The 12132-nt window shown below is 48.8% G+C and overlaps 1 protein-coding gene across 1 annotated transcript in view; it reads right to left on the reverse strand.

Annotated features, from left to right (window-relative positions):
- Nucleotides 1–7103: 7103 nt before the first annotated feature.
- Nucleotides 7104–12132, reverse strand: part of Tac3 (tachykinin 3) — a 7439-nt gene continuing 2410 nt past the window's right edge. Inside the window, exons 4-8 of the mRNA XM_028752141.1 lie at nucleotides 10612–10717; nucleotides 10396–10425; nucleotides 9740–9793; nucleotides 9337–9410; nucleotides 7104–7346 (exon numbers count right to left, since the gene is read on the reverse strand). Coding sequence (XP_028607974.1) covers nucleotides 9355–9410; nucleotides 9740–9793; nucleotides 10396–10425; nucleotides 10612–10717 — 246 coding nt within the window. The 3' untranslated portion in view covers nucleotides 7104–7346; nucleotides 9337–9354. The remainder of the gene's footprint in view (nucleotides 7347–9336; nucleotides 9411–9739; nucleotides 9794–10395; nucleotides 10426–10611; nucleotides 10718–12132) is intronic.

A 12132-nucleotide genomic window follows, 5' to 3' on the forward strand; every position in this document is an offset into this window, starting at 1 on the left:
CCCGCAGCGCCCCCCGCCGTCCCGGAGGAGGCAGCGCCCCCCGACGGCCGGGCGGAGCCACGAGCCCACACCAGCCACTCGCTGTGGCGCCTGGGGAGTGAAGAGAAGGTCCAAGCCTGTTCTCCAGCAGCCTTGGGGAAAATAAAAAAATGTGCACTTGTTCGGTTAATTTACGACTCCCGCGAGCTTTCTAAGGGCAGGGATCTGTGGTTTTGCCAGAGCCCATGTTTTGACTTTTGCTTGTCACCTCGTCTTGCGCAGACATATAGGCGCCTTCTAAAACCTGTGTGCGGATGCAGGTATGTGACCGTGTGGATGGGGGCCTGACCACCGAGCCAGCTGAGTCAGTCAACAGGGTCTCAAAGGAGGAAGTGAGGGTTGAAAAAAAAAAAACACCAATTATACAAAACTGTAACATGATTCCAGCCAGTGCTGAGGCTTTATTTTTATATCATTCTAGGTACATCAAAAAAAAAAAAAAAAAAAGGTCCGTTCTTAGATCAAAGACAAAGTAATCAAGCAAAGTAGTAAGCAAAAAGATCACACAAGGTAATAATTAAGCAAAGTAGTAAACAAAGCCCCATGGTCACTGTTTCTTATCTGAGCCTACTTCCTTGTCTGAACCCAGTGACAAAGGTCAAATTCCTAGAAGCGGCACCGAAGCTCTCAACAAGGGGTCGATGATTAAGCATGGAGTATTTTAAGTTAGATTCCTGGGAAGCTCTTCTGATGGTCCAAAACTGCCTCCACCCCCTTCCTCGTAGATGGCCAGATGGAGTCACAGGATTCCCTGGACCGTGGCAACCCAGGTCAGCTCCTAAACTGGTCTGTCCCGTCTAGAATTTGACTGCTGGCCTCCTCCCTTCTGAATCCACTCATTAAATGAGCCTGCTCAAGACTAGCCATAGCCATACAACCAAAATTCCCCTGCCTTCATCCTTATACAGCCTAGATAGCCCTGCCTGGCTCCTCCACAGGGAAGAAGCCCACTGTCTTCCCATTCTGTCTCCCCTGCCTGGGAAGAGTGGGCAGCCGGGCACAACTCCAGCACAGGCCTGCTTCTCGTGGCTAAGTCCAGTTAGCTGGCTATGCTCAGTCTACTTCTTTCTACCTGTCCTCTCTCTTTCATATCTGCCATTAAAACCTTCCCTTTGTGGGCTAGGGAGCTGGTTCAGCGGTTAAGAGCACTGGCCGCTCTTCCAGAGGTCCTGAGTTTAATTTTCAGCAGCCACACGGTGGCTCACAATCATCGATAATGAGATCTGGTGCCCTCTTCTGGCCTGCTGACATACATGCAGGCAGAATGCTGTATACGTAATAAATGTGTTATATAAGTAAATCTTTTAAAACAAAAGCAAACAAGCAAACAAAAAACTCCTTCCTTCCAGCCGTACCACGGAATGACTATGTTGTCGGTCCACACGAAAGTATCAGAAGGTCAGGGTTACCCCTCAGCTACATAGCAAGTTTGAAGGTAGCCTTGGCTACATAAAAGCCTGTCTCAAAGATTTTTCTGTGTTAATATCCCTTCCTGGGTTCCTAAAACGTGAAAGGAACTGGACAGTTAAAAGAGGGTGAAGAGTAAGTGACAGGAGACACCTCTCAGGTCTGACCTTTAACTCAGAGGAAGGTAAACTCTGTGATATAGCATTCAGGCAGGGGCCTTAAAGGCCTAGCACACGAAGCTGTGATAATCAGAGAATATTCTGTCTTTGAAGTGCTTGTATCAGGAATTTTCCTCTCTGGGCCAGATGAGTTCAGCCTCTAGTTTTGACTTTACAGCAGCGTGAACTGTCTCTCTGACACAGCCACACCTAATGGAATCCTTGACAGGACCAAGCTTAGCACATACTGCCTGGTAGGACATGCCAGGTATATGTGCCACCTACTCCTGCGTTCTGGGTTCTTTCTCTTGTTCCCTTTTGGTGCCTTTTGACCTTGACTTTCTTACCCCCAAACTCCTGATCCCGTAGGCACGGCCTGCTTCTCTGACTCAGCGCCATGACCGCACCACTCCATTTTCTGAAACTGCCTGTTAAACATTTGTGTTTATGATCCTATTTTATCTTTGTGGTCTTCCATGGTTAAGGGAGCTGCTTTCTGTGGTGGGCAGTGGTTACCTGCAGGCTCATACCTACCTGGTAAGTGCTAAGAATAAGTGGTTAGTTACTAAGTGTTCGTTATGGAGTGAAATGTCTGTAGTACCCCCTCCAGGGCTCAAGAAATCTCAGACCAAAACAGGAAAAATGTACCTTGAGGTTAAGAGTTCTGTGTGCACTTAAGATAGTCAAAAGGAAGTTCCTGTTTGTCCTGTATCAAGCCCTTGTAAAATAAGGTTTCTATTTACCATTAAGAGTCAGTTCCTGTTTCTTAGGCTTGTGTAACTTGTGTGCAACCCCATGAACATGATGCTCGATCCTTTGTCTCTTCTGTTCTAACAACCAACCCTCTTGCCCCTGTGAGCACCTTATCTCTCCTGTAAGAGAGCCTTCAAAAGGCCTTCAGGGGCTCCTCCCTCAAATCTCAACTTAGGCGACTGGTAGCCAGCTGGCCTGTCCTGGGTGCACCCCAAAATACAGCCTCCTTTAATTGGACAATCGTGGACTTGGCTTTTTCTCCTCCTGAATCTCAGATTTAACAAGATATGACACAGGTGGGGCAGAAAATATGCAAGGGTCAGGGAAAGAGGGGACGGCTGTAGATCACCATCCTCAGAGTGTGACAAGGTATTTGTCCTCTTTAATCATTCTGTAGCTGTGACTGACTATATCTGCATTAAAACTGGACCCACTATTTGCTCTCATGGGGAGGGAGGGGCTCTCATGAGGTCCCACCCCTTTACAGGATATATAGAAAGTGTCTTTATTAGGGTATAGATTGCTGTGATAAAATACCATGACCAAAGCAACTCGTAGAGGACAGGGTTTGTCTGGCTCACAGTTTATGCTCTGTCATGAAGGGAAGCCAAGACAGGAACCTGAAGGCAGAAACTGAAGCAGAGGCCATGGAGGAACACTGCTTACTAGCTTGTTTCTCCTACTTCAGGACCTCCTGCCTAGGGGTAGCACCATCTTCAACAAGAAAATAACCCACAGGCTTACCCACAACCTAGTCTGATGCAGGCATTTTCTCCACTGAGGTTCCCTTCTCTCAGGCAGCACAGGAAGTTAATGGCTGTTAAGGTGGAGGGCACCCACCTCCCTGAGGGTGTATAAGTAGTTAATGGTTGCTGAGATTATTTTCTTTGGTGATGAAGCCCCTGTAAGTTACCCATACTTTATAAATAACCCCTCACTCCTCCTGTAAGCTACAACCCTAATTAAACAACATTGCTTCACCAGGGCGAGACTTGAAATGGAGTTATTTCTTTGGTCTGTCATTGGTGACTTATCTGGAATGAACAGTCGTTTGTCTCCCACGAAAGGTCACACAACAGCCACGGAACCTGTTCTTATGGTTTGGCGTAGGGACTTCCACTTTGCTCTGCAATTGAAGAGTGACTTTCAGATTGGTGCTCTGTTCTGATGGCAGGACCAGCTCCCGTAGCTGGGCAAGGCAGCCCCCTGAAGTGGAAGTTTCTGGTCATGTCACGTAATACGGACTCACATGGTGTTTTGTTGAGGCAAGACCCGTGGGAGGACATGTGATGTTTGGAGAGAGTGTAAAAGGGACAGTGATGGAGGCTTGCATAGGCTAGCTTTACAACGCTTCGCTGATCTTCACTTTTTTGAGAGTGGCACGGCCCGGAACTGTTCCTGGTGTCCTGGCCAGTCCTGGACTGACTCAGCAATTTGGCAGAGACCTGGCTGTGTCTCCTGGATCCCACCACCCCTACTGATTCATGTTTAGTATCTGACACTACTGAACTTCACTGCTGGTATCCTGATAGACAGAGACTGGGATCACCCCAAAGAACTTCTGAACAGGTCCATATCTTTTCCTATTTACCACCCTTTCTCCCCTACCTTTGGATGGTGGGCTAGAAGGGATGTCAGATCATCTAAAAATCCTTATTATAGAGTAGGTTTTTTAAAAATCTAAGGGCTAGAGAGATGGCTCTGAGGTTAAGAGTACTGACTGATCTTCCAGAGCTCCTGAGTTCAATTCCCAGCAACCACATGGTGGCTCACAACCATCTGTAATGGGATCCAGTGCCCTCTTCTGGTGTGTCTGAAGACAGCTACAGTGTACTTATACAAATGAAATAAATCTTAAAAAAAAAAAAAGTTAAAAAAAAATCTAAGCCTACAGCCCCCACTGCTCAGACATGACTCCAGAGTCTTGAGGGATAGGGCTCACAAGATCTGTTTAAGATCTCTCTCACCAGCTACCTTTGGAGTATTGAGCCCAGTCAACTTGACCAGCTAACAAACCTCCTGGAAGGTGTAGACCAACATGTAAACTGTTTACTATCTAGAGATGTTAAAGTAAATTACAGTCACAATGATGTACAAAGCTAAATGAGGAAGAACAGGCCGGGGAGTTTAGTACGAGGGAGGATCTCACTGCTCTAAGTACAGTAAATAGGAATTTGAGAAGATGGATGTGGTACCAAATGCTTGTTAACCCAGAGTTTAGAAGGCAGGAGGACTTGAGGAATTGAGACCAGTTTGGGCTAGAGAGAGAGAATGGGGTGGGGTGGGGGCTGGTTTTCCTCTGAGATCCATGCACTGTAATATTAGTTAGCCCCACCAGAGGGCAGCCTCTCTGCATTTACAGTCTACTTGGCAGACAATTGTCGCACACAGGTCAGCGTACATGCTGGACTCCAGATTTGAGCAGAACCAACTCTCAGGGCTTTCTCAGCCCTAAGAAATTCACACAGACCCTGATAAGAGTGTCTCAAATACTTTACAGACAGCTCCTTCTGAAAGGCCAGAGAGATGACTTGTGGGGAACGGCTCTAGAATCATGAGGTCACTTTTCTTTTTTTTTCCAGCATAATATTTTTATTGATTATTTGGGAATTTCTTACAGTGTATCCCAATCACACATCCATTTCTCCAAAGCTCATCTCCAGCCCTTGTGCCCACACCTCAAAAAAATACACAAAGCACAATCTTTGCTGCCCTTGTTGGAGAATGGTCAGACTCCCAGCAGCCAGCCCCTCAAAGATAACTGAGTCCTTTCCCATCTCCACCACCACACGCACACACTCCCGGAAGTATGCAAGAGCATCCATCAGCATTCATCACAATCCTTAAGGACCCTCCCAACAGCTTCCTGTCTAGACCCTTCCCCCTTTCCTTAGGGTCGAGGAAGACGTTGCCAACATCTCATTCTCCCCTGTAGTCCTCATCACCACCAAGTGTGGTCGTGTGACCTGACTATGAATGGGCAGCTTTCTCTCCTTTACCCACTGTGTAGCTGTCAGTCAAAGGGGGACTCAGTTGGAAACTAGGACTTTCCCTGAGGCAGAAGAACTGCAGGAAACAGCACCTGCTCCAAAGCCCTGTCCTGGCACTGCCTCAGGAAGGCTGAATGTCACCTTTGTATTTCTCCTGGACCTGGCTAGGACTAGGAGCTTGGGGACAGCCCAGTGGCATGGGATCATTAGCATATCGAATTGATAAAAGACAGGCACACCAATGGCATGTCAGCCATATTCTAGGTTCTACTATGCCAGCATTGGGAGGTAATTGGTACACTATAGAGGAAGAATCTGAGAGAAATGCTTTGCCTTTTCACGGCCACAGCAGCCAGTTAATACTGAGGAATTTGCCTCTCTTTTGGCCCCTGTCGTAACCTTCCCGTCTTGCCTCCACCCCAACTGGATCAAGTTGTATCTGCTTGTCCATAACCCTGCCATACTAGAAAATCCATGCATGGGTGTTGTGGGGGTTTTGGGGGGATGGCTCTATTTTTATTGGTCCCAGATAGAGAAGGCAACAGCAGACCAAAGACACACCTGTGTCCAAGTTCAGCCTGATGAACATTTTAGTTTGGAGTTTGAAGTTACAGCCAGGAGCAGGTTTTGTGGTATCTATGTTGTGGAAAAGCCCCTCACGCCACCCCAACATGAGTAAGACTCATGAAAGCCTTGTCCCATGGAGCTTCCGGGCAGCTACACTAAAATGAGCCTCAAAGGGTTCCCTCCCATAGTTCACTACATCACTTCCTTGGGGAGGAGCAGGGATTCCTTAGCTTTCCCATCCTTCACATGACAATGTTAATAAGCCAGCCTCAGGAGGGCCCCCGTGCAGGAGATCACAGCTGTTCCGATTGAAGACAGCAATAATCAGATGTTACCCAGAGGAAGCAGCTGGTGACAATGGTTGCCATTTTCCCCAGGATCTGTTAGAACCCAAGCTATCATTCGGAGAGAGAAAACAGTCCTTTCACAGCCCCTAATCTGGAAGTGCAGGAGTTGCTAACTGAATTTTTCCAGGCCCTGCCTAGGCACACAGGCAAGCCTTTCAGAACATCTCCTTTCCCTTTATCTGAATTGGCCTAGGAAGGTTCTTGATTGTTAGCAACCATCCAAATCTGAGGGTTGGTTGGTTTTGTTTTCTCGAAACAGACTCACTTTGTGGCCAAGACTGACTTCAAACTCAAGATCCTCCTGCCTCTACTTCCTGAGGGTTACAGTGTGTGTCAAACTGGTGTCTGTCTGAGTGTTGGGGTTACAGGTATCCACCACACTGGTGTCTGTCTTGAGTGCGGTGGGTGATTACAGGTGTGCACCACCACACTGGTGTATACCTGTTCTTTTTATCACCAAATCAGTTGTTAATTGTATGAAGAATTACTTAGGGCTCTAGTAGAACAGCTATTATGTATCCAAAATGTAGGCGTGTCTACTTAAATGTCATATGTAGGGTTTTGTTTAAATTTGTGTGCATATATGTGTGTGTGTGAGCGTGCATGTGCGTGCATGTGTGTAGTGTATGTGTAAGGAAAGTGGCTTGTGCAATGGCACACATGCGGAGGCCAGAGAACAATCTCTCCTTCTGTGGTGGATCCAGGGATCGAACTCAGGTCATCAGGCCTGGGTGGCAAGCCCCTTTACCTGCTGAACCACTTTGCAGGCCTTGTATCATCCTTTTTTGCAAATATGTATTTATGGAAAAGTCATTCATCAACCAATCAAATGCATCAGTCACTCCTTTGTAAAAATCTTTTATTGTTGAAGAGGAGATATTGTGTTTTTAATGCAGGGCACTACAGAAACCATAATGGATGCGGGGTTGAGGCTGTGCATATGCAGCTTCTGTGCTGAGGCGGGAAGGGAGCCAACAGGAGGCCCTTACAGGCAAGGGAAGAGAAAAGGAAGCAGGAGCACAGGCACTGGGACCGCCACGGGGACCGTGTCTTAACGATGCAATCCGGGGTCCAGGAGTAGAGTGCTAAAGACAAAAATAAATAAATAAAACTTTAAATCACACCTTTGTCCTACAAAACACCCACTGTTCCACCCACTGAGGGAACAAGGGCTGGCCAGCTTCAGGGAAGGAAAAAAAAGCTTAACTCTCAGTTGTCCCTACAGCCTTTTGGGACCAGAGAACTAACTGTTGGCTGCAGGTGCTTGCTCCTTCCACGATGAGCTAAACGCTGTGTCTGCCTGCCTGTCTGTCTATCTGTCTGTCTGACCGGTTCATATCACCCAGTACTCCCAGGAGGCTGGTGCAGACACAGCCCACCCACAGCGACCCGTCCTCCCCTCCTTAACCCAGCTCTTGGTCTTGGAAGGCAGGCTCTGAATGGCTTCTCTTATCAGCCAGCTTTCACGTGAATGAAATAAAATGATGTAGTCATCTGTGTTGATCCACGTCCTCTAACCGACTTTAAATGCTAGCCCCTGGGGACTCTACGCCCAGTTGGTGAGGCACCTGACAGGCTTAGAACACCGCCGGTGGTGAGATTAAGAAAGCTACAATTACAGAAATCCCTCTGAAAGAGCTTGGACTCGCCAGCAAGTATTAAAAGGAGATTTCCACAATGCACTTGCTTTTACCATTTGCATGAAATACTACGGCAAAATCGCACGGTAATTATCTTTACAGTCAGTGCATAACGCCGGAGGAGAGTATATCACCCAGATATAGCTACCCGCATAATTATCTGGCCATCGGCGGGACTGAAATAGCCATCTAATGAGAGCAAAATGACATGGTGTGCACCGTGTAATCAGCCAGTTACAATTATTACAGCCCTTATGCCCTCTCGCCCAACAGCAAAGGGGATCAGACCCTGGTCCTAGGGAGTTGTGAACAGGTGATATCAAGAGTCAGCTTCTTGGGTCTCAAACTGGCCTCCCTGAGACTGTGACTGAATTCCCAGAATGAGGGGAGAGAGGTAGGAGGCCGGGTGGGGTTGCAGAGGCTCCCAGATCCTTGCTCACTCCTATCTTCCTTCTCTTTAGAAACCAGCAAAAAGGAAGGCATCAACTGAGCTGCCTTTGCCATGTGTGGGTAGATGGTGTCAAGACATAAGCTCTGTGTTTTGACTAGACTTCCCTGAGGAGCTTTCACACTGCTGGACAAGTGAGGAGTGTCTCAGCCCACTCGGTCCTGAGGTCTGACCTAGATGGCTTTCGGCAGTCAGATAAAAGCCAGTCAGGGGACACATAAGGACATTCTCTACCCTCCATTCCCAACACCCAGCTCCCAGACCGGAAGAACCATTATACAGATGACTCTCAGTGTGCCAGGAACCATTATAAAGGCTTTGTCTATAAAACCACCACCCTGGGCAATCTTATCACCGCACTTATATTCCAAACGGGGAAACTAAGGCACAGCATTAAGTCACTGGGCCAAGGAAACATGGCTAGAGAAAAGCAGGCCCAGGACTGAGTTTAGATTATGTTCTAATACATTCTGCTGTTCCAAAGGGCCCAGATATGGTTTCTGGCTGTTGCCACAGACTTTTAGCATCCCCGAATCTCTTCCTAAATCGCAAGTGTACCTGACCGCATCCTAAGTAGTTTACGTCTCGGCACAGTTCAGCCTACCTGGGAGGCAAATACTTCGACTGTGAATAATCAGACCTATAGCGAATGAAAGATGATATCTCGCCATCTTTGTATAGATCACAAGAAGACATCGTCCAGAACAACAGCAGAGAAGCCCCACGGGATTCTTCTCCCTGTCTCCTACCACTCACTCTGTCTGCTCAGTAATCATCGGAGTCCATGACACCAGAGAAAGAGATGAAAGAACGCAGTGGGGCTAAGTACAGCATGAGTATGTCTAAGAGTCATTGTTCCCGACGCTTGGTGCACTGTCCATAAATCTGTGTTTTAGGGCAAAGGTGTGTGTATCCGTAGCATCTCTGAGAACCACAGCGGACACCTCCCTGTCCCCAACCCCTCCCCCTCCAGCCAATAGTACTTACCTTTTCTGCACTGGGGGCCTATTTGAGGATGCCAAAGCTGGGGGTGTTCTCTTCAACCACGTCAGTGGGAGTGTCTGGGGTGAAGCAAGCAGTGTAGTTAGGAGAGATTCTCCTGAATCAGGGCTGGCTATAACAGACAGCTCTGAAAGACAGAACTGGGAGAATGTGAGGGAGGCAGAGCCTTCTGTCTCTCTCTCAGCCAAACTGGGCTGTCCTACTCTGTGCTCAGGGAAGGAGCTGATCCTGGTGACTGTAGATCTGATCTGAGCTGACTGAGAAAGAAAGGGCCATAGACACTCAGTACAACGGAGAAAAATCTCATCTTCCTCTCTGGTGACAAACTGGGAGGCACTTCTGGCATATTCGTAAGCAGTACCCAGGCCCTCCTCTGGGTGTACCCTACCTGGCTGGCTGTTCCTCTTGCCCATAAGTCCCACAAAGAAGTCGTGCATGTCACCTGAAAGAAAAGGCCAGTGTTGTCAACATACATGCCAAGACTTCTGAGCCTGGAGTATTGGTTTCCTATCACCAACTCTGCCCCCCACCCAAACCAGGGTCTATGTAGGCTACGCTGCCCTGGAACTTGCCATTTAGCCCAGGCTAGCTTTGCATCCTCCGTTCCTCCTCAACCTCGAGAGTTCTGGAATTACAAACGCACCGTTGTCTCTGGCTCTTCCTTATCTCACTGGAGCCTGTACTCCACAGCTAGCAGGTCTGTTCTCTCTCTCTGCCCATTTTCTCTTTTCACCCCTCTCCCCCACACACATTTCATTCCTTTCCTACCACAGCAGGTGCTGGCTTAGCATCTTTGCCACCAGGAGAGCCTCTTAGTTCCCAGTGACCAGCCAGCCAGTAAGGGATGGTCTCCCATGCCCCCACACCTGCTTTTTTCCTTGTTCCTCCTGCTGTCTCCCACTCAGAAGGGCTGGCGAAGCAATTGCAGCTGGCATATTTTCTACACCAGCTGGGATGAGGCCGGCCAAAATTGCCCATCGGCCCCACCCATGCCCGTGGAACTTTGGACAAACGGTCAGCACAGATGGGGAAGAAGCTACTCACGTTTCTGTGGAAGTGATGTCTCCTTCGGTCCTGTGAAGGCAAGCACACGTGTGTAAACAGAAACAGAGAGGAATTCAAATCACTGTCCCCATTAACTAGGACAACCCCCCCCCCCGTCTCCCTCCCACAAAGGGGTTTCCCAGGCTAATCTAATCTTCAGAACGCTGGTCCCTTGCCCTTTGCCCCGCCCCTTCCATCTCCAGAGCCGCCTCCTACCCACGCTGGCCTTGCTCAGCGCCTTAAGCAATCCTTCCAGAGAGACAGGGCGGCTGTCGTAGAGTCTCCGAAGCAGGGATGGAGGTAGCGGATAGCGATCAGAGTCCTTGTAGGGGAGAGGAGCAGAGAGCCGAGGGGTGAGGTTCACACCCCAAACACTTGCTCTCATCCTGCACGAAACAGCCTCACCCCAAACCCACCACAGCTGAATCCAACACCCCATTTCCTTCAGGATTTCCTCTGGCTTACTGTGGAAGAGAAATGGGTGCATAAAGTGTGGCGTGTAGGCCAGCAGCAGCAGCAGCAGCCAGCAGTACCGGGATCATGTTAGATATCCAGTCTTACCTGAGACCTCCCGGACGGGACCTGAATCTGAAGGGGACCCCGCCGAGGTGCTGGTGTGCATGAAGTTTGGAGCCATGCGGAGGCTTCCGGGTGGCTGCACTGCTGGCCAGATTGCCTAGGACTGACTTCCTGGGATACTAATCGTGCTATCTCCCAAGGTCAAAGGTGATTGTCTCCCGGAATCCCTGCCCAGCTCTGCCACCTCTCAGGGACAAAGTCACAAGTTCAAAACCAGCTTGCTCACAGACACGGTTAATCCACTGAGTGAGCCATGAATTCACCACACCCAAGAAAGGCTCATCACACTTAGCAGTGTCCTCTAATCTGTCCTCTGGGACTTGGTCCTGTGGTCGGGTGGCGGCAGCGGGCAGCCAGGGCACACACAAAACTCCCTACTGTGTGCAGCATCTATGGACGATGCCCTCCCTGGCTTTTCACTGCCTCTCCCTTGCTCTTCGACACAGTTTTCTGCTTTTCATGTGTTTTCTCTCCCCTTTCCACCTTGGATCTAGAATTTCAGGTTCCAGAGCCACTGTCCCGTAAGACCACTGCATTATCCTCATGATTTTTTTTTTCTTCTAGCAACTTGGGCACAGCAGAATTGGTGGGTTCATGACATGTACGCCATTAACCGGAGCCCAGAAAACTGCTGCTTCTGACTGGGTTAGGGAGTGCTTGTCTTGGAGCTCAGCTGTGCCCCTCTCTGAAGTCCTAGCATCCTTGGGCTGCTGTGTACACCAGAATACACCCCAGATAAGCCTCTTAGGTACCCACACACACATATGGCATCCAGTAACCTTGTCCTCACAGATCTTGGGGAGAGAAATGATCTCTTTTGTTGACCAAGAGAGGCAAAGGGGTTTTCTTGTTGCCCAGGGCACTGAAGCAAACTTATCTGAAGAACCCAGACAGTCTTACCACCCTGAGTCCACAGGGTCTAGCCTGTATCTAACACTTCTTGAGCACTGGGGTTTGTTTGGATCTGGTGTGAGTGTTGCCATTTGCCCATCTGCCATGGTGAGCACCTGTGTGCTCAGGTTCTCGTGTGTGTGTGTGGTGTGTGTGTGTGTTTGTGTGTGTGTGTGTGTATGTATGTGTGTGTGCACTCAAGCTTGTGTGCAATCTCTGCCTCTCTCTCTCTCTCTCTCTCTCTCTCTCTCTCTCTCTCTCTCTCTC

Source organism: Grammomys surdaster, unplaced genomic scaffold, assembly GCF_004785775.1.
Source record: "Grammomys surdaster isolate TR1022 unplaced genomic scaffold, NIH_TR_1.0 125877, whole genome shotgun sequence".
Classification (NCBI taxonomy): domain Eukaryota; kingdom Metazoa; phylum Chordata; class Mammalia; order Rodentia; family Muridae; genus Grammomys; species Grammomys surdaster.